The sequence below is a fragment of the Trichosurus vulpecula genome, chromosome 4 (assembly GCF_011100635.1).
Source record: "Trichosurus vulpecula isolate mTriVul1 chromosome 4, mTriVul1.pri, whole genome shotgun sequence".
NCBI lineage: Eukaryota > Metazoa > Chordata > Mammalia > Diprotodontia > Phalangeridae > Trichosurus > Trichosurus vulpecula.
In genome coordinates, this window is record NC_050576.1 from 30,560,872 (window position 1) to 30,583,185 (window position 22,314).

Genomic DNA, 22,314 nt, shown 5'->3' on the forward strand with positions numbered 1-22,314 from the left:
CGGGGGCCCTGTGGCTGGCCGGCATTTAGCCCAGCGGGCAGCACTTCACAAATGCTCAGGGGCTGATTATTTGGTTACTTGTTTTCTCCCGGAATAGAACACAAGAGCCTTGGGAGAAGAGACTTTTTGTCTCAGTATTACAGGTGGGCAGCACAGGGCCGGGCACACAGTAGGTGTCTGAAAATGCTCATCGATTGGCTGATTGACACAGTTTTCGGGATCCCTATACATAGAATACATACCCTTCAGTACAACCCACCATACGCACAACACAACATATACATAATGCTACACAAACACACACACAAGGAAGGAGGCATCTTCCATAGAAGCGGGGCCTATGGGGCAGGTGGCAGAGAAGCTAATTTAGGATTGATGTCAAGATAAACCTCCAGCCCGATGCAGTCCCCAAGGCGCTGCCTGGAGGTGGTGGGGAGGGCGGCCCCCCTCCCCGAGGTCTCTGAGCCCACTTGGAAGGCATGTGCCGTAGAGGGGATTCGTTCAGATTCAGGTCAGATCCCATGCTGCTGCATCCCTCCAGCTCTGACATTCTGGGATCCTGTAAAAACGACTTCTTATTGAGATGCAGGAGGCCCCCTCTGCTTTACAGCTCTTAATAAAAATGGAAAATGCTGCTGTGTTGGAGCTTTAATCATCGTGGAACCGTGAGATGCTGGGGGACATTTGCAGGGTGGAAAGGGGATGGCATCGTCCTAAATTAGACTAACCGTGCATTTGGGGCAGTTTATGAGCGGCTCTGGGCCATAAATCCACACTGACTGAGGGGCTTGGGGGAGCTCCAGCCAGCCCCTGGTCCTTCCTGGTATCTGCACCAGGAACGTGGACAGGAAAGCAAGAGGGGGCAGCCTTCAGGCACCTCCCAAGCCAGGCCCACGTCGGTCTGCTGAGGGAGCCGGGAGCCGGCGCAGCTACCCTGAGGCTAGGGGGATCTGGACCCAGGGTGGAGAAGGGCTGGACTCTGCCCCTGGTTCTGCTCTGTGACCAGAGGCAAGCCCCTCTCCTCCCTGAGCCACAGGAAGAGACTCATTGAGAGACAGGTTTGGAATCCTGGAGAGGACTGGTGGGTGTTAGCACAGTGTTCAAATGTTCTCTTTCTGTCACCGATTTCCTCTGTGATCTTGGACAAGTCTCACCTCAGTAACTGAATTTTCCTACCTGTAAAACTGGGGTAAGGCACATACTTTGTTTGCATTATTGTGCCACTTGGGACAGTGGAGAAAGGGCTAGATTTGGAGTCAGACGGACCTGAGTTCAAATGAGGCCTCGGACATACTAGCTGTGTGACCTTGGCCAAGTCACCTCACCTCTATTTGCTTCCATTTCCTCAACTGTAAAATGAAGATGTTGGAATATATGATCTCTGAGCCTGCTTCCAGCTCTAGATCTCCGGTCCTGTGGCAAGCAAAGCCCTGTCCCTGTCTAGGGAGGGGATCACTGATAATTAGGACTAACATATATAGCACATTAAAGTCTTCAAAGTGCTTTACCATGTGACTTCATTCGATTCTGACAGCAACCCTGGGACTTGCTATTATCGTCTGCATTTTACAGATAAAGAAACTGAGGCAGACAGTGTTGAAGTGACCTGCCCAAGGTCACACAGCTGGTATGAGTCTGAGGCCACATTTGAACCTCCATTCCCCACACTCTGCTCTCTGTGTTCTGCCCCATAATGCTGGATCTTCTGCCCATTCTGCTTGGGGATTCCCAGTGTATGGAGGACAATGATGAGGTGGAGGACTCCTCCATGGAAGGACAATCACAGTGCTTATTTGGAGGACTTCTGTTTTGATTGTCTCTGTCAGTATTTTCTATAACCAGTCTAATGTTGCGAGCAACAGTAATGGCAGCCAACGCTCCCACAGCACCTTTACCTTGGCAGAACCCTTTGTGTATGTACGGTCCTGCTGACGCCACAAGGCAGGTGCCACAAGTGTTAGTAGATCTAATTTACAAATGAGGAAACTGAGGCATGGAACTGAGGATGGTTAGAGTCAGAGTTGGGGGAGTTAAGAATCTGATAGCTGTCTTTAAGTTCATGCTTGTTAGTTTGGCTTGCTTCCCCCACTCATCCAAACTCCCCAGTATCATGACTGCTTCTCTGCACATGAAAAACCAGGAGCATAGGGCCCCAGAGGTGACAGATCTCAATCCTTGGAGGGAATTTCCTCACCTGGGAGTTCCCAACATCCAGAGTCTTTCCCCTTTCCCTATTTCCCTGCATATTGCTTTCCCTTAGTTGAATGAGAACTCACTGTGGCGACTGTCCCAAATCTGTCATTGTCTTCCTGGTGTGTGGGATAAGTGCTTAATAAATGCTTATCGAATCTAATTTCATACAAGTATTCAAAGGACTGTCCTGTGGAGAAGGGATTAGATTTGTCTGCTTCACCACAGAGGGCAGAAGGAGGGGGAGGGAAGCCTTTGCAGGGACAGATTTTGGCTCAATATAAGTCAAGGGAACAAGCGTTTATTAGGCACCTACTGTGTATAGCTATAGAAAAGCTGATCTTAGGGAGCTCTTAGTCTAACGGGGGAAATACCGCACAAACCACCATACCCTCAGCCCTCCACAGAGCAGATAGGAGGTCATCTCAGAGGGAAGGTGCTACAGAGAGAGGGCATTAAGGGGGCCAGGCAAGGGTTCTGCTGGAGACAGGATTTGGGGTGAGATGCAAGGGAAGCCACAAAAATCGGGGAATGGAAGTAAGGAGGGAGAAAATCTCATGCATGGGGGGAAAGGCAGAGAAAACACAGTTGGGAGATGGGTGACAGAGGGGGTCAGAGTCACTCGATCACAGGGTGTGTGGATGTGAGGAAGGGGAAGAAGACTAGAAAGGGGAAGGCAGGTTATAAAGAACCTTGGGGGCCAAAGAGAAGACTTTGTGTTGGATCCTGGAAGCAATAGGGAACCACTGTAGGGAGTAGGGCGTAATGTGATCAGATTCATCCTTTGGGAAGATCACCTTGGTGGCTGAACAGAGAATGGCCTGGAGAAGGGAGAGCCTTGAGGCATGGACACCCCAGCAGACTATTCCGATCATCCAGATGTGGGGTGACAGGGAATCCCCAGCAGGCTATCCTGATTGTCCAGTTGTGGATCAATAGGGAGACGCCACCAGGCTATCCCCATCATCCAGATGTGGGGTGACAGACCCTGGCAGGCTATCTCAATTGTCCAGATGTGGGATGCCGAGGCCCTGCACCAGGGGGTGGCAGTGTCACAGGAGAGAAGGGCTGATGAAGGTAAAACTCAACAGGACTTGGCCATAGAAGGGAGTGAGGAATCAAAGCTAACACCTAGATTGCTACCCTGGAGGACTGGGAAGGTGGTGCTGCCACCCTCCCAGGGAGAGGGGGCTTAGAAGGTGGCGGGTCCCCTCCCTAATTCTAAGGGGAAGGAGGACTTGAATCAGTGCTGTGGAAAATGGCATGGCCTGCCTCTGAGTTCCGATCCAGCCCTGAGAGCCTGCAGTTCTGTGGTCCCCAGCCTCTGTGGCCAATGGGAGTTCACAGGAGCCATCCCCATTTTTCTTGGACTTTCAGGGTGACAGACACAAGACCCCTTTCCTCCCAGCAGCCCCGGGAGCCAGGTAGCTCAAGCCTCATTGCCTGCATTTTTCAGGTGAGGGAAGAGTCCCAAGGAGAGGAAGTGACTGGCCCCCAAGCTACAGGGCTACTAAGAGGCAGAGCTGGAACCTTTGAGGCAGCAAGAATGGCCCTATTTTTGATTAATCAGTAGAAGAACTTGGGTGGCAGCTCCCACTTCATTTCCTTCCGGAGTGGCCAGCCTTTGCAGCCACATGTGCCCACCAGCAGCTGGGCTCCATCTTCCTCCATAGGCATTTCCCATGCGTTGTTAGACAGCCAAGTGTGGTCTGTAGCCATTGTGGTTTTCTGCGTGGGCATCATCCAAGCACAGAAATGCCCCTGGCATTGAATGAGTGAGTGAGTGAATAAATGGAGAACCTAAGCTTCTTGAGGGCAGGTCGTTTTCACTATTTGCCTGTAGTCCCCACTGGGCATGTGGTAAGCACCTCATTGATTTGATCTTAGTGGCTTGGTTGATTGTTTATAAACATTGGTTTGCTAGAGCCTGCTTGAGCCTGCTTGAGAGAGGTGAAGGCCAGTTAAATATTCATTGTGAGCAAGGAGCTGAAGTCAGCCTCCTCCCCATGGTGCCCTTTTGGGCCAAGCAGAATCCAAGGGCTGATGGGTGGAAAGGTGGAAATGGGGGCTCTTGTGTTGTTCCACAGCCCCTCCTGCCCCCAGACAGGGAGGTGTGAGAGCAAGGCGGTGGGGGGGTGGGGGGAGCTGGGGGCAGCGGGACCAAAGGTCTAAGGCCCTCAGCAGCAGCAGCATCCCTTCATAGCTGAGCCAGATCCCATGGACAAGCGTTCCTACACTGTTTGCTGGGTATGCAAAGGCTGGGGACCTGTTATATGTAGAATGTCAGAACTGGGATGGGACTTTGAAGACCATAGAGTCTAACCCCCTCATATTACAGAAGGGGAAACTTCTGTAATACAGGCCAAGCTGTACAAATAAGACCTCCCAGCTAGTCAGTAGCAGATTCCAGAGTCCTGACCTCCTCTCCCAGCCCTGACATCCTCTGTTCTGAGGCCCCTCCCAGCCCTGACATCCCCTGTTCTGAGACCCCTCCCAGCTCTTACATCCCCTGTTCTAATTCCAGACATTTTCCTTCTCTGAACCGCATCTGTCTCATCTGTAAAGTGGGCCTGGTGACATTCACAGAACACTTTGAGGAAGGAGCTTTGCAGACCTCTTAGAGTTCTAGAAACACGTTTGCTATTATCCCTGACAGGCAGAAGTAGGGGCTGTTACTCTCATTCTCAGCTGCCCTAGCCACCCAGTTCCATTGGCAAGCATTGTGGACCAGGGGTACAGGTCAGTGCCAAACTGAGCTCGGCCGATAGGCTGTTCTACCTCCTGGGGGCAGAACATCTGGAGAACAAATTAAGTTTCTTACTGAAGTGCCCCGATGTCTTGGCATGTGGAGACAGCAGTTTTCTGTCTCCTTCATAGGAAAAGCATGGAGATGATGAGGCCAAGGTTCCAACTAGTCAGGGTTGGTGCTGCTGGTGAAGAGGAGGATGATGAGGATGAAGTGTGCGTCCTAGGGGACAGAGTCAGGAAGCCCTCAGGTCCAGTCCTGCCTTTCTCGATTACTAGCCAATGATTGTTCCTTGTTATGTCACACTTAGTAAAGCACCTAGAAATCTGTAGCATTTTTTTCAGACTCGAGTGCCACAGGTAAAAAGGGGTAGAATGGCATTACGGCCTTGGTGTCAGGAAGACCTGCGTTCAAATCCTGACTCAAGTTATATGTTGAGGGGTGAGTCGCTTCAGCTCCTCATCTGTAAAATGGAGGGGTGGGCCTTGCTGGCCTCAGAAGCTATGCTTTTAGCATCCTGGGATTCTGAGAACCACACTGATCCAATGGAGAGGACCCAGTGTCCAGAGGATGGGGAAGGGCCTTGAGGTTGTGTATGTGAGGACCCATCAAAGAAACTTGGAGTGCTTAGTGTGGAGAAGAGAAGACTTGAGGAGGAGGGGGGACCATGAAAGCTGTCACCAGTGTCCTAAGGTCTGTCCCAGAGAAGAGGGATTGACTCTGCTTGACCCCAGTGGGGGATCTTACCAAGAGCCCATTTGGGGCTTAGCACTAAAGAGAAGCCTCCTTACCCGAGAGATGCCTTCAGAGGTGGTGGACCTGAGCAGAGGCCCCAAGACTACTTGTGTTGCAGAAGGCCGGCCAGAGATTCCAACACTTGGATTCAGGAATCTGTTGTCTCATCTCATCCTCAGAACACAGGCCAAGGATTATCTGGCTGGAGCCCAGGGAGTGTTTGAGACTTCCCCAAGGTCACGCTGCTAGTGAGCAGCAGACCTAGGAGTCGTGTCTGGGTCTTCTGATTTCACATCTAATGCTCTTTCCATTGGACCACGCTGTGTTCTGCACATCCATCTGCTCTTGTAGTCTAGGGCTATTTGAGCAAAGCTAGTAAGGCAGTTCAGTGCTATGGAAGGAAGAAGCTAGGAGCCAGAAGGCCTGGATTCTAGTCCGGTTCCCCCCTCCCATTTGCTGTGTGACCTTCAGCCACCCACTCTGTCATCCCCCCACTCTGGATTTCCTTTTCCCCATCTGTATAACCAGAGGGCTAAACTGGATGGACTCTGAGGCCTGTTCTGCCATAGACCATGGTGACGCTCCTCCTTCACACTCTGCCTCTTCTTTCCTCAGTCTCTTTTGGTTACAATTTAAAGTGGCAGGACTCACCATTAGTGGGTTTGATTGGTGCCTTTGGGAAGAAGTCTGGGATCCCTTTTATTCACCAGTGGGATTCCTTGGGCAAAAACTGTGTCTCATCCTCCTCTGGCCCTGTGGCTTCTGATGGAGCCCTGCCTGAGGAAGGACCACTGTACGATTACTGAGCCACAGATGATCAGAGGTGAGATAATGGAACTTAGAGATCATTTTGGTGGAAGGGAAGGAGACTCGGGTTCAAATTCTGCCTCCCTACATGGCTTGCTCTTGACCCCAGGCAAATAATTTATTTGCTATGGACTGGATCTAGAGGGAAGACTAATTATGTGTGGAGTCAAGAGGTCATGCATTCCAATCTCAGCTCCTCACCTGATTTATTGTGTGACCTTGAACAACTGACTTCCCTTCTCTGGTACTCAGTTTTCTAATCAGTAAAATAATACTTTCCCTTCCTGCCTTTCAGGAGTATTATAGAGAAAGATCTTAAAGCCCCAGAGTGGGAAGGAGAGCTCATAGTGTTGTCTAAAGGGGGTTGGATCTGGGGGCAGAAGATCTGGCTTTGAAAGCTGACTTGCTATTGGATGGATGGATAGATGAATGGGTGGATAAGAGATGTGAATGGATGGGTGGATGGATGTGGATGGGTAGATGGATGGATGGATGGATAGATGGATGGATGGATGGATGTGGATAGGTGGATAGATGTAGATGGGTGGATGGGTGGATGGATGGATGGATGGGTGGATGAATAGGTGCATGGATGGAGAGATGTGGATGGATAGATGTGGATGAGAGGATCAGTGGATTGATTGATATGGATGAATGTGGATGGATGGTTAGATATATAAAAAGCATTTATAAAGGACTTACCATATGCTAAAGATATACATACAAGCAAGTAAGAAGGCCTTACCTTTGAGGAGCTTGCATTCAATGAAGAAAGACAACATATACAGGGGGGTGATGGCCAAAGACATATGTTTTTGACTGGAAAGTCTCAGAGCTGATGATTTGAGCCATAACCAGTTGACGGCCATGTCTTGGAGTGGTCATGCTGATTTAATTGGCCCTAGATGAGGGAGCAAGGCGAGCACACCTGCAGCACGGCATGCCGGTCTCCAGGAAGCGGCATGAGCCTGATGCCAGCTGAGATGAAGGGAATGCTCCTTTCTCGGGGCTCAGGGTCCCATGGGTGGGAGCCCAGGTTCTGGTCAGAGGTGGAGGAGGGGTAGACAACCTGGGAGATAGTGGCCATTGTGACCTTGGGACCTCACTGTCTTCATCCATCCAATGGAGGGTTGACTCAAGGTCCCATAGAGTTCAAAACCCACGCTCCTATTGTCTAGTCTAAGCCTATCATTCTATAGAGCAATGTTGTTCCACCAGGGTGGTAGACTAGGGGCAGGAATTGTGGCTCCAGATTCAGAGAGCCTGAGTTAAGGTCCTGGCAAGTGTTCAAGGATGTCCTCTGGAAAGTCCCTTTCTTTCCCTCCTTGGGCCTTGCTTTCTCCACCCGTAATATGGAGGAGTTCTGGTCCGTTATGACCTCAAATTCTATAGGGTCTAAGGGCTTTCCCAGCTTGGGCATCCTGGGGGTTTTGTGGCCAGGAGGGCAGGTGCAAACCTTCCCAGTCTGGTGACTCGGCCCCCAGAATCCTTCCCTCTGTAGGGTCAACAGACCAGTTTTCCAAAGCAGTCAGCCAATATCATGTAATGTGATTAATCCCGTCATAGATGTCAGAACAGGCCTGTTGTCTGCGTCCACACTGGACAGCCAAGGACAAACCCTGACTGTGTTCCCCTTCCCTTTCCCTGGCCCCCCACTGCAGCTACCTGGATTCTAACAATGCTTCTCGTGCTTTGTCTTTTCCAGCAACAGCGGCAGCTTGACCTCCTGACCATAACCAGCCCCGGTGAGTCAGCAAGCGCGGCCCCTGATGTTCTCTCTGTTTCCCCAAAGGGATGCTGGTTGCCCGGCATGGTGTGCCCAGCTCCCTGCTGACCCAGGCAGCACCCACATGCCCTGCCTTGGACACCCGCTGGGAATGATTTGGGGACCAGCCATCCCTCCTCTCCCCTGTCCCAGTGGGCCTTTCTCCAGTGCCACTTAGGCTGCTGCTCTGTCATGGGGCAGGGGGATTCCCATTGGGGCAGGGGACTCCAAATGTATCTCCAAGCCAGCTACCTTTTCTGTCATCTCAGCTTTGGGGGAAGAGACTTGGGGAAGCACTCCAGGTGTTATAGCTAGGTTGAGTCTTTGGGATTTTCCTTACTGGAATTCATACTATGGTTTGGATGTCTTTGCCAGTTTCTTTAGAGGGGCAGTGTTTGGGCACTGGAACATAGGCAGAGCCTGGAGTGATACTAGAAGACTTATGGACTAGGGTTCTGAGTAGGTGAGAGCTGATCATTACAGACAAGGCTGGAGGAGAGAGTGAGCCTAGCCTGGCGGGGTGGAGAGGTCCTGAGCAGGCAGGCCCTCTCATTCCACAGGGAGGGCTGTTACTAGAAGGCTGTTGGGTACCACAGGGTGGCAGGTCTGTGAGGGTGCAGGGGGGCCAGGGAGTAGGGGCTAGTTTTTCTTCCTGATGTCTAGAGAGGGCTTTAACTGCTGGCTTCAGTGGCGCCTGGCTGGGGAAGCCCAGTGTTTGGGGTTTGAGTGCCCCATATTCACAGCATCAGAGAGGGAGTCAGCTCTCTCTTTTCTGGTAAATGCAGGCCAGCAGGGCCAAGGGAAGGAGAGCGTGTTGGGGCTGAGGTCTGGCAAAGAGCCAGGAGTGATGGTGATCATAGGAGCTGATGCTGGCTCTCATCGATGTGGGAAAGTCCCCAGAGGGAGCTTGGGTGGGGTGCTTTGGGAAGGTGTATTCTGACCTCAGAGCCAAGCCTGGTCTGGGGAGATGTGACCTCTAGAGAGCTGGGGCCTCCTGGAGAGAAGGTCTGTGGGATGTGACAAGATTGAGGCTGTGAGAGAGACCCTTAGAAATGATGGGAGATGCCTCCTTGAGCCAGTCTGAGGTACTGCCTCTGTGGCACCAACATCTCCGTTTTATGGTGGCTGGAGGCTTGGGGGCAGAAGGCTGGCCTGGGCTAGCCCCAACTTAGAGCCAGCATTGTAAAGTCTGATGGAATGGCCTTTTGGGGAGCTGAGAGCACGATGTAACCCTGGCTGGCCACATTCCATTCAATCATAGTTTGTCTGGCACTAGGGATGAGGAGGGGCTGGCTCAGTGCCAGGAAGCTTGCAAAGAATCTTGGAAGAGAAAGATCCCAAGGGTTAATAGTAACTACTTCTAAGGCATGAGGGGAAGCCAGGCTCCAAAGGCAAGGGGACTGAAGTCCGCCCCTGCTCTGCCAAACAACAGGGAATGTTTTGGGTGGTGAGGGGAGACAGCCAAGAGGGGACAAGAGCTCCCAATATCAGCGAGGCTCCCCTGTGGGGTCAGGGGTGGGGCAGCAGAAGGCTGTAATGAAGGGAGGATCATAGGCAGCCCGGAGGAAAGAAGAGGGTCAGGGGACTCCAGGCAGTCAGAATCCTGGACAAGGTCCAAGGGCCCTGGGCCTGTTTGAGGGCCATCTGGAGGTGCGGGCATGCCCCCATGTCAATGAGCAGCTTTTAAGCTGCACAGACCTTTTCATCATCTAAAGTGGTGACTAGTGGTAGGAGGCTTAAGCCTTGGCAGCAGCCACTTGACTTCTGCCAGGAGGTGTGTGTCCAGTTGGACACAGCTCCCCTTGCCTGCCTCCATCCCTCACCCAACGACCTTTAAGACAACACTGGTGAGTCACAGCCCCTCCGGGAGAGGATTGGAGGGAATGCATGATCATGTGGGCTGTGACATAATCCATGGTGCTGCAGCTTTTCGATGGCGTGACCAGAACAAATTGTTGGGAGGCAGAGACACACTGGGGAACGAGCTCAGGGCTGGGGCTTGGGAATGAAGAGTCCTAGCTCTGGAGCTTCTTGGTTGTCAGACCCTCTGCCACTCTGTACCTCAATTTCCCCATCTGTAAAATTAGGATTCAGTTCAACGTGTGCCAGGCACTGTGATTTGTGGTTTTGTTGTTCAGTTGTTTCAGTTGTGTCTGACTCTTTGTGACCCCATTGAAGGTTTTCTTGGCAAAGATACTGGAGTGGTTTGCCATTTCCTTCTTCAGTTCATTTTACAGATGAGGAAACTGAGGCAAACAGGGTGAATTGACTTGCCCAGGGTCACACAGCTAGGAAGTATGTTCTATGGAGGAAGACAACCTGAAGGCAAAGTTGTTGCTGTTGGGGGATCTGGACCTAGAATTTCATAGGCATAGGGAACTCCTAGTATAGAAATTACCTTCCCCAATGTAGGTCAGCATCTCATCTGTAGCTTATAGTCTTGGAGAGTTGTCTGGTGCCCTGATAGGCTTGTTCACAATGTGTGCAAGGCAGGATGTAAAGGCAGGTCTTCTGCCCCCTCCGTTCTTCCTCCCTCTGCCTCTCCACTACAGAAAATGGACAAAGGGGGCCACCATGCTTTCATGAGTGAGGGCTGCTCCTACCTAGCCTTGTGGTCAGGAAGTAGATCCTGGCCTGGGCTTGGGTACCCTGCCGAATGGAGCTTCCTCCCTCAGCAGGGCCCTTCACTGGGGCACCTGGGACAACTGCCAAAGGCATCATCAAGTCCTTGAGCACCTATGAGGCACCATTGTGTTCCAGGCACTGAGCTAAGGTTGGGGATACCCAGAAATGAAGAGCACAGTGTCTGCCCTCATAATGGGGTGGAGGCTGGGAACAACACACAGACAACTCTGTATCATTGAGCTGTAAGTGGTAAACTGGAGATAGTAATTAACAGAGGGAAGGCACAAGGCTTGAGAGGATCAGGTAGGGCAGCCAGAGAGAGTCCTCCACCGGGGGAGGTTCTGTGGTCTGGGGATTTGTGGCAAGGAGGCCAACCAGCAGACTGTTGCTGTAGTCATTGTGGTTATTAGCATTATGGTACTTTCCTTCCATCCTTCCGAGATCTGTGCTTTCCTCCACTGACTCTCTGCCCTGAAGAGTGTCTCAACCTCAGGGGCTGAGGAGCTGTTCTCAATGGGCTGGTGTGGATGAAAAAGCCGTTCTGCTGCAGCCAGCCTGAGGAAGCATATCCCAGAACTGAGCCTGCCTGGTGCCTGGACATCAGATAGCCCTAAGCTCAAAGCTCATGGGACCTTTCTGAACCTATAGCTGCTCTCACATAGGCCCAAACCCTGGTCAGTCCCCCAGAGTTAAGAATGGATAGCCTTCCCTGGCAGTCTGTGGAACATGGGTCTGGAACATTGCGCACTAGCTCAGGTGTGATGGTGAAATCCGAAATAAGCGAGGAAACAAAAGTTCAAGCTTCCCAGCATATCAGTTTATTAAGCAATGCATGCCAATTGCCTAACAAATCAGGACCAGGCCTCCTCAGCTTGGCACTGGACCCTGAACACGGGGGGCGATGTATTTTTATGCATCAGAAGAAGACAATTAACAGGATATAAACCAGGATCCAAGAAAAGGTAATCTGAATTTTGTTTGGAGGAAAGATTATGGGCTTTCCAAGTTGGGAAGGGAAGAACAAACAGGTGCCATTCTCTGAAATCAGAAAAAGAGGCATCCCACTCCCCTCCAAGTGTCTGTACTCAGTCAAAGAATAAGGAAACAGTAACTGATTGACCAGGACAGGGCTGGTTTTCAGATAAGACACATGGCTTTCTTGAGATGTATAACTGTGAGATATCTCCTAACGTCAGTCTTTGGATCTGACCAGGTTTCTGGTCAGCATAACCTCGGTCCTTAGTTAAAGGATCTCTCAGGAGTAGGTTGGGTGGTCCAACTTGCCAGCCATTCAGGGCTAGGTTCAAACAATGCAATAAGGTTTTCTCACAATTCCCACAATTGAATAAAGTTTCCTCACAAGACAGAAATTGGACCAGACCCATAATTGAATAGAAAGGGAACTGATCTGGCTCCAGAACTGAGTCACAAGATGGAGTCAGTGTGGTTCACCCAGTTTCCACAATTCCACACAGGTCCCTACCTCTGTGGTGGTACTAGGGTCTCTTTCCAAGCAGAAGAGTCTGTGATCGAGCTCAATCCTGTTCCAGGTGGTATTTAGCCCTCCAGGCATCTTTTCCACCCTGGTCAGATTGCTAGGCCCAGGGTGAGACACACAGGTTAAGGGAAACTGTGATGGTTCAGGGCCTAGTCCTATGTTTGGGTGGCCAGAGGCCCCTGGGGCTTCCTGGGTCCTCTCCTTCCTAACAGCTCAGTATAAGCAGGTGTGATCACCCTACCTCCCTTCACTTCTACAGTACACAATTGAGCTTAGCTTTCACACAAGCTGGGTAAGGCCACTCACTTTATTTGCCTATAGGACAAATAGCATCATAGACTTCAAGCTGGGGGACCATTTAATCTCATACCTTCATTTTACACATGAGGATACTGAGGCCCAGAGAGGTGGAGGGCCTAGCCCAGCTGAACCTGGTCTTTAAGGTCCTCTATACTTTCAACCAGAGATGAACCGCCAGTGTGTTTTCTTGGAAAGAGCCCTTGATGTGAAATTAGGACTTGGGATCAAGGTCTGATCTCATTACTAACTAGCTGTGTGCCTAACCTGGCCACCTCCTTGCCCTTCTCCATTCTCAGCTTCCTCATCTTTAAAATGAGAGACCTGGGCACGATCAATCACAAACTTTTATGAAGCTTCTATTGTTCCTGGCACAGCCCTGGGCATTCAGAGACAAAAGGGAAACCATCCTTGCCATCCAGGGCTTACAGTCTCCTTCCAGCTCTAAATCTATGCCCCTGCATGCATTGAATAGCATCAGCCAAATGTAGTCGTTGAGTATCTCTTTGCTAAACTTTCACAGCTCAGCTTGCCCCAGAAATCATGAGGCCCATGTCTAGTGAGGCCTCTATCTCAGGTCTACTGCTTGCCAGTGGGCTCCTAGGCAGCAAAGATCTTCTCCCAGTCCCCTGCATACAGTGGCCTGGGGTCGTCTAGGGAGACATGCCTTCTTTCTTTCTTTCTTTTTTTAAAATTAAGTTCATTTATTTATTTATTTATTTTTAGTTTTCAATATTCACTTATAAAATTTTGAGTTCTAAATTTTCCCCCCACCCAAGACAGCATACAATCTGATGTAGGCTATACATGTACAATCATATTAAACATATTTCCATATTACTTATGTTGTGAAAGAAGAATCAGAACAAAAGAGGAAGAAATGAGAAAGAAAAAAACAAGGAAAAGAAAGAGAAAATAATATGCTTCGATCTACATTCAGACTCCATATTTATTTCTCTGCATGTGGATAACATTTTCCACTATGAGTCTTTTGGAATTTTCTTAGATCGTTGCATTGCTGAGCAGAGCTAAGTCTATCAAAGTTGGTCATTGCACAATGTGGCTGTTACTATGTACAGTGTTCTCCTGGTTCTGCTCACTTCACTCAGCATCAGTTCATCTAAGTCTTTCCAGGTTTTTCTGAAATCCAACTGCTTATCATTTCTTATAGCATAATAGTATTCCATCACATTCATATACCACAACTTGTTCAGCCATTCCCCAGTTGATGGGCATCCCTTCAATTTTGTGGCCACCACAGAAAGAGCTGCTATAAATACTTTGGTACATGTGGGTCTTTTCCCCTTTTTTATGCTCTCCTTGGGATACAAACCTAGAAGTGGTATTGCTGGGTCAAGGGGGTTAGAGTTTTATAGCCCTTTGGGCATAGTTCCAAATTGCTCTCCAGAATGGTTGGATTAATTCACAACTCCACTAGCAATGCGTCAGTGTTCCAATTTTCCTACATCTTCCCGAACATTTATCATTTTCCTGTTTTGTCATGTTAGCCAATCTGATAGGTGTGACATGGTACCTCAGAGTTGTTTTAATTCACATTTCTCTAATCAATAGTGACTTAGAACATTTTTTCATATGACTATAGATAGCTTTAACTTCTTCCTCTGAAAACTACCTGTTCATATCCTTTGATCATTTATCACTTCGGAATGACTTGTATTCTTATAAATTTGACTCAGTTCTCTCTATATTTTAGAAATGAGACACGGGCTGTAAAAATTGTTTCCCAGATTTCTGCTTCCCTTCTAATATTGGTTGCATTGGCTTTGTTTGTGCAACAACTTTTTAATTTAATGTAATTAAAATTATCCATTTTGCATTTCATAATGTTCTCTATCTCTTGTTTGGTCATAAATTCTTCTGTTCTCCATAGATCTGACAGGTAAACTATTCCTTTCTCTCCTAATTTGCTTATAGTATCACCTTTTATATCTAAATTGTGTACTCATTTTGACTTTATCTTGGTATACAATGTAAGATGTTGGTCTATGCCTAGTTTCTGCCATACTATTTTCCAGTTTTCCTAACAGTTTTTGTCAAATAGTGAGTTCTTCTCCCAGAAGCTGGAGTCTTTGGGTTTATCAAACAGTAGGTTACTATAGTCATAGAATACTGTGTCTTGTGTACCTAACCTATTCCACTGATCCTCCACTCTATTTCTTACCCAGTACCAAGTAGTTTTGATGATTGCTGCTTTATAAAACAGTTTTAGATCTGATATGGCTAGGCCACCTTCCCTAGCATTTCTTTTCATTAATTCCCTTGATATTCTGGTCCTTTTATTATTTTTTCTAGCTCTATAAAATAAGTTTTGGTAGTTTGATTGGTATGACACTGAATAAGTAAATTAATTCAGGTAGAATTGATTTTTATTATATTAGCTTGGCCCACCCATGAGCGACTTATATTTTCCCAATTATTTAGACTGGCTTTTATTTGTATGAAAAGTGTTTTGTAATTGTGTTCATATAGTTCCTGGGTTTGTCTTGGCAGGCAGACTCTGAAATACTTTATATTGTCTACAGTTATTTTAAATGGAATTTCTCTTTCTGTCTCTTGCTGTTGGGCTTTGTTAGTAATATACAGGAATGCCAATGATTTATTTGGGTTTATTTTATATCCTGCAACTTTGCTAAAGCTAGTAGTTATTTCAAGTAGTTTTTTAGTTGATTCTCTAGGATTCTCCAAGTATACCATCATATCATCTGCAAAGAGTGATAGCTTTGTTTCTTCCTAGACATGCCTTATTTCAATCCACTGAAGAATAGATTGAGTTTTCAAAGTGTAAGGACCAGCCAGGCAGGGCCCTGCAACGTCAGGGAGGAAGGGCCCCTGTAAGAGGGCTTGCTGGCTCCGGGTCCCTGGAGGCGGTAGGTGAGCCTGGAGAAAGAGAATGATTATGTGGGCAGGATCCAGGCCAGCTGGTGTAACCGTCTCATTTTACAGAAACACAAAGTGATGCCCATAGAGGGAAGGAGATTTGTCAGAGGTTACACAAGAGAGGGGCAGGGGCTAGTCTTGAGCCCAGGTCTCTGTGCCTGATCTAAGACCAGCCGTCCTTCAATACACAGAATCGTCTAGGGAAAAGAATGGGAGTCTTGGCATCTGAGGACCCGGGTTCAGATCTGCCAGTTCCTGTCACACACCACTTAGCTGGTTTCCTTGTCTGCACTGATCTTGATGGTCTGCAGTAAAAGGCTGCCCCAGGTTCTGAAAGGAACACTGAATCCCGGGTGCTTCCCTCCCCACCAGACCCTTTGAGCTCTCGCCACCGAGGAACCTCTGAGTTCTGGTGACCTCCCCAGGAACACAAAGGGAGCTTCTCCGGCCTCCCTGCCATGGCTGATTATCATTCTGGGTCAGGGCCACGTTGCCCGGCCCTCCGCTCATCCCTTTAATTGGATCCCAGCATCTGCAGGTCCGGCTGGCTCCATTGAAAGCTGACATTTCTAACTAACTGACCTTTTCAGGACGGCTGATCCTCCCCTAATGATTCTCCGCCAGCGGCATTGTTTAGGCACAATGCAGCCAGCCTTGCAGCGGCCAGGGACGACGGCTGGCCTGGAGAACTATTCAAAATTCCCCATCTCCAGTTAGCAAAATGAGAAAATTGGGTCCCAACATTCATCAGCCGGCCATTGTGCAGGTATCGATTTAAATGCCCTTTCATGCGGCAGGAGGGAAAAGACACTGTATTATTGAGCTCGAAATTAACTTTTGTTCTGTTATTTTTTCCCTGGTAACTATAAAAAGGTCAAATACATTCATAAGGCTGAGATAGATTGGCTGGATATGAGGAAGGAGATAGCGATCAACCTTCAAATAACCTTTAAAGAGACACCGCTCTCCCCGAACAGTAATTGATGATGGACTCATTAGGCCCTGGCGCTCGCAAAGCCTCGCAGCCATGTGCCGTGGTCCAGGCCCATGGGCACAAGGATGCTGGGGTGGACGGAGGCCCCAAGTCAGGGACTGCTCACTTGGGACCCGGGACTGGAGAGGAAGAAGCAGGCTTTGAAAGCCCATCACACACAACTAGTTCTTAGGGGCAAGGAGGAGGGGAGACTGATTGCCCACAGCCTTCCCCACCCCGGGGTCCCTGTAAATCAGGCGGCCTTGATTGCAGAGCCTCAGAGCCGGCAGAGCCATCGGTGGCAGCTGGTCATCCTAGGGAGCACACCACCTGTAGAGGCCGCCCCTCCCTGCTCCTGTCTCTGCCCCCTGGCTCCAGGCAGCACAAGGCTGCCTAATCTCTCTTGAACGGAACAGTCCCGAATGTACTGTAGGGCACCAGTCTTTAAAGAGCACTAACTTTGGAGTCGGGGGTCTTCCTTGGGCTCCACGTTGGCCCACTTTACTAGCAGGGTGGTCCTTCCTCTCTTTGGGCTTCATTCTTCTCCTCTGTCAAATGTGCACCTTGGAGAAGCAACCTCCGACTTCCCTTCCAGCTAGAAAGCCTGGGCTCCCATCTGTCCCGTTAACCTGCTCTCTTCTTGTCTGGGTCAGCATGAAGAAGTGACCAAGATGACCAAGATGAGAGGGCCTCAGCCTGTGTCCCATTGGAGCTCCCTTCATATCAATGTTCGATTATAGATTAATTACCATTATGTATAACAAGTATACATCTATAGTTAAATATATTTTATAGATAAAGATCTATTATATATCTATAATTATAAATATTGTAATTATGTATATACATTTTAGTTACATTCACAGAGTGCATTAGGGTTTGCAAAGTGCTTTGCATGCAATGTTTATGTTTTCCCTTCTTTTATCATTTACTACATATGTGACCTTAGGCCATTCTCTCAACCTCTCAGAGCCTCAATTTGTTCCTGTATAGAAATGAGGAGGTGAAACGAGATGACCTTTAAGATTGTCATTGTCTCCATTTCACAGACAAGGAAGCTGGGACTCAGGCCCAGGGACCTGCCCAGGGCTCACACAGCTGTTAAGTACCTGAGTCTGGATTCACACTCAGGTCTTCCTGTCTCTTCTGTCCTTGCTGCTTGTTACTTCATTTTCGTTTCAGCTATTCATCGTTCATCAAGATAGTCATCATTCAGTTAATTCATCACTGATGAATTCAAGCCACCTGGCATAAATAGGCTACACCCACAGGTACTGAAGGAAGTGGCAGTTGTAATTACTGAACCACTGTCACTGAGAGGTCGTGGAGAACAGGAGACATGCCATAGCACCGAGGAAGGGCTAATGTTGTCCTTGTTTATGAAAAGAAAAGGACTGAATTCATCACACTATAGACCAATGAACTAGACATCAATTTCAAGGAAACTTTAGAAGAATTATCAAAGAGATAGCTAGTGAACAGCTAGAAAAAGAAAGGGTAATCATGAAAAACCACATGACTTCATCTAAAGTCATGCCATCATTTATTAACATAAACAAAATGATTATATAATAATAATATAAACCATGATAATTTCAACATTTGCATAAAATACCTTTGACAATATACAGCATTCATATGTTAATGACTCTAAAAAAATAACCAAAAATGGACTTTCTCTAAATATGATCCAAAGCTTGTAAGCTCTAATATTGTTTGCATTTGAGGAAAAACTAGAAGCTTTTCTTGCATAAACAGGGGTAAAGCAATGATTTCCCCTCTCCCCACTCTTATTTGACACAGTTATAGAAATACTAGATACAGCAACAACATGGGAACAAAACTAAAAGTGTAAATATCAACAGGAAGAACCCAAAATTGTCCCTATTTGCAGATGACAGTATGGTAAACTTAGAAAACCTCAATGAATTAGCAGAGAAACTAGTTTAGATGATTAATCACTTCAATAATATAGCTGGATACAAAATAAATCCATAGAAGTTTTCAGTGTTGCTATACAGTGAATAAAATATGGGATTCTACTCAAAAGAACTACAAAAATGTATAACATATCTGGTAATTAATTTACCAACACACACACACAATTTCAATAAACACATAAAACACTTTTTAGGAATGAAGGGTTAACTAAATAGAAAGATGCTTATTATTTATGGTTGGGGAATGCCATTATAAATAAGTATATAAATAGATATAAATGTAAATATATAGTTATATGTAAATAAAAATGATGACACCCAAAATAATTTAACAATTTAGTACTACACAAATCAAAATTCAATGGGTATATGCTTTATAGAGCTAGACAGAACAATAACTGAATTTATTTGAAGGACCAAAAGATCTAGAATCTCAAAAAAAAAATAATGAGGAAAAATTGGAAAGGAGGGCACATAGTATTACAAACTATCAAACAATTTTATGAAGTAATAGTCACTAAAGTGACTTACTCTTGGCTAAAAATCAGAAAAGTAGAAGAGAAGATATCAGCAAGAAACAGAAGTAATCAAATGATCAAGAGAAAGAAAGATTTCCTTTTTGTCAAAAACCACTGGAAAAACCAGAAATTAGTTTGGCTGAAATGAGACTTAGGCCAATATTTTATTGTCATATGCAATATTAACATCAAAATATCTTTTTATTTTTTAACCAGATGTAATTAACCAGCAAAGAAATTCCCTCTACTAATGCAGATGCTCTGCAGCTAATAGCCTTACAGATGCCCTGTGAAGTCAGATGACTTTCTGGGGGTCACCTTGCTAGTATTTGCCTGACAGAGACAAACTTGATCTCAGATTTTCCTGACTCCAAGGCTAGCTCCTTATCCACTCTGGTGTGCTACCTCTATAAAAGGTCATAGCATTTAAAAGTTAGAAGAGAGTAAGAGGAGGTAACTTCCTTAAGTAGAACTAGGAAGCTAATTCTTGATAAAACAAAGACAAATTAGGCATTTGTTTTAATTATGCAAAATCAAAAAGCTTTTGAACAAATAAAATCCATGAAGATAGAAGAAAAAATGTAAAATTTAAAATGAGGAAAAAAGTCCATATCACTTTTTTAAAAAAAAAAAAAGACCTATAATTTCACTGGTGAAGGGAGCACCTGTTGAAGAACTCATTCTATCAATTGGACCAGCACCTACTCCACAACCTGGAATGTTTGAGATTTTTGTGCAAACCTAAGAAGTTGAGTGGCTTGTCAAATATCGTTGATAAGAATATGATCACTAGCTTGAAATCTTTAGACAGTTAACACAAATATATGGGGATGTAAATTGTTTATTCCTGATAGATAAAGTGCAAGAATTGCAATTTAGACAAACTTGGAAAGAACATGAAATAACAGAGTGAAATGAGCAGAACCAAGAGAGCTTTGGATGTTATAACAGCAATATCCTTTGAAAAGTAACTGTGGATGACTGAGCTCTTCTGGGTATTAGAAATAGTCAAACCAACTACAAAGGACCCATGAAGGAAGATGCCATCCCCCTCCAGAAAAAGAACTGATGAATAGAAGTATGTATAGGATGGTTTTGTGTGTGTGTGTGTGTGTGTGTGTGTGTGTGTGTCTGTGTGAGAAATGGTAGCCTTCTCTAGTGTGGTGTGGGGAGGGAGGGAGACAGCTTGGAACTTAAAATTGGAACTTAAAAAAACAAAAAAAAATTATTTAATTTAATTTTTTAAAAAAGAATTGCAAATTATTAATGACCCTGTGGAAACAGGTTCCAAATCATTAATAATAAGATGAATACATATTAAAAACAGCTTGAGATTTCACCTCAAAAATGGATTTAACTAATGTTGGAAGAGCTGTGGTAAGACAGACACATGACCACACCGACAGGTGAGCGGTGACTTGGTGCGACTCTTCTGGTTATCACTTTGGAATCTCTAAGAAAGAAAGCTGTCCTTTGGTCCAGCTATCTCACTATTGGACATATTATCCAAGGAAGTCAAAGACAGAACAAAGTCCCAGTGTTTGCCACAATATTTAGAGCAGCATTCTTTGGGGTAGAAAAGAACTGGAAATAAATTGGGTGCCCATTAATGGAAGAATACCTTAAAGGACTGTGTTAAATGAATGCAATTAAATGTTATCATGCAGTTAAAAAAAAAGACAAAAAAGAGGAAGATCATGCAGAGATTTGGATAAATTGGTGCAAAATAAAATAATCAGAATCAAAAGAACAATAGGGAAATGGCTACCGGTAAATAAAAGGATATTAAAAGGAAGCCAAGCTCTGAGAATTTTTTAAAACCACAAAGATTTTCCAAGAAGAGACAATGGAAAAAGCCTCCTTCTTCCCAACGGAAAGGCGGAGGCATTAGGGCAGAATGTTGTAAATGGTGTCAGCTGTGTTCTTTGCATCAGTTGTTTTTGATTGTTTTTCTGTCATAGAGAAGTTTCACTGGTGTGAGGAGAAGGGAAGAGAAGGGCTGTACCCCCAGAAATGACAGTGATATAAAAACAAAAGCCATCAATAAAACGCATTTGTTTTTAAAAGGAACCGGTCGTTTCTGACTAACCTAATTTCCTTTTTTGACTGTAAATATAGTTCACCTAGATTTTGGTAATGTGTTTGCTAGGTTATCTCATGCCATTCTTGTGAAAAAGATGGAAAGAAGTAACCCAGATAATAGTACAATTAAATAAATATTCATTCATCTGTGAGTAGCGTGGTTTTACTTGGCACGGAAGGGCAAAACCAGGAAGAAAACCAGGAAGGGAGTCCTAAAGAGGCAAACTTAGGCCAGGTCCAAGGAAAAGCTTCCTCCACATCTCTCATACTCATCTCGTTCTCTCTGCTCCAATCATGACCACCCTGGTCCAGGCCTTCATAGCCTCTTGTCTGAATCAGACAAATGATGGTTGAACACATACATATTTACACAGAATTTGGGTGAGAAATAAATTAAACTCGATGAGGAAGGACAGAAAGGGAGAAGAGTGAAGGGGGTTAAAATGGAGGCCAAAACTGAGGAGGAAACAGTCAAAAACAAAACAAATTTCAGCTCCTCTAATTTCTTTCTGTGATCTTTTATATCGAAGTCACATATCCATTTGGACCTTATTGTAGTACATTGTGTGAGATGTTGCTTTAAATAAACCTAGTTTCTACCAGACTGCTTTCCAGTTTTCAAGCAGTTTTTGTCAAATAGTGAGTCCTTACTCCAGTATTCAGAATCCTTGATTTACGAAACACTATACTATTATTTTTAGTTGCTTTTGAGCTATGTGTACCTAGCTTATTCTTCTGATCAACTGTTCTATTTTTTAACCAGTACCAGAAGATCTGATGATTACTGCTTTATAGTGTAGTTTGAAATCTGGTGCTGCTAGGTACCCGTCCTTTACATTTGTTTAATTCTTTCTCTTGAGATTCTTGTTATATTAATTTTCTTATTATTTTCTAGTTCCATAAAGTAACCTTTGGTAGAATGATTGGTAGTTAATCGATAAACTGTCATTTGAATTCTATTGGCATGATTCAACCACGGGCAATTAACTGCTCTTCAATTATTTAGGCCTGTCTTTATTTGTGTAAAGAGCTTTTTGTATATGTATTCCTCTAATTCCTGTGTGTGTCCTTGTTAACTGGACTCCCAGATGTTATACATTTTATAGTTACTTTTTAATGGAATCAATATAGTTAGAATTAGAAGGAAAGTAGTTAATTGGGAACAGTCTTTGCAGCAAAGTCTAACATATAGATGCATAACAAAGTTGTTGGACTCGATAAGGACAAGAGCTATTTCAAT

At 45.9% G+C, this 22,314-nt stretch overlaps 1 protein-coding gene across 2 annotated transcripts in view; it reads left to right on the plus strand.

Moving 5' to 3' along the window:
- Window positions 1-22,314, plus strand: part of AGBL4 (ATP/GTP binding protein like 4) — a 799,994-nt gene that overhangs the window by 569,935 nt on the left and 207,745 nt on the right. For both annotated transcript variants that reach the window (XM_036757917.1, XM_036757919.1), the window contains one exon: window positions 8,184-8,223. In XM_036757917.1, the coding sequence (XP_036613812.1) occupies window positions 8,184-8,223 (40 nt within the window). The remainder of the gene's footprint in view (window positions 1-8,183; window positions 8,224-22,314) is intronic.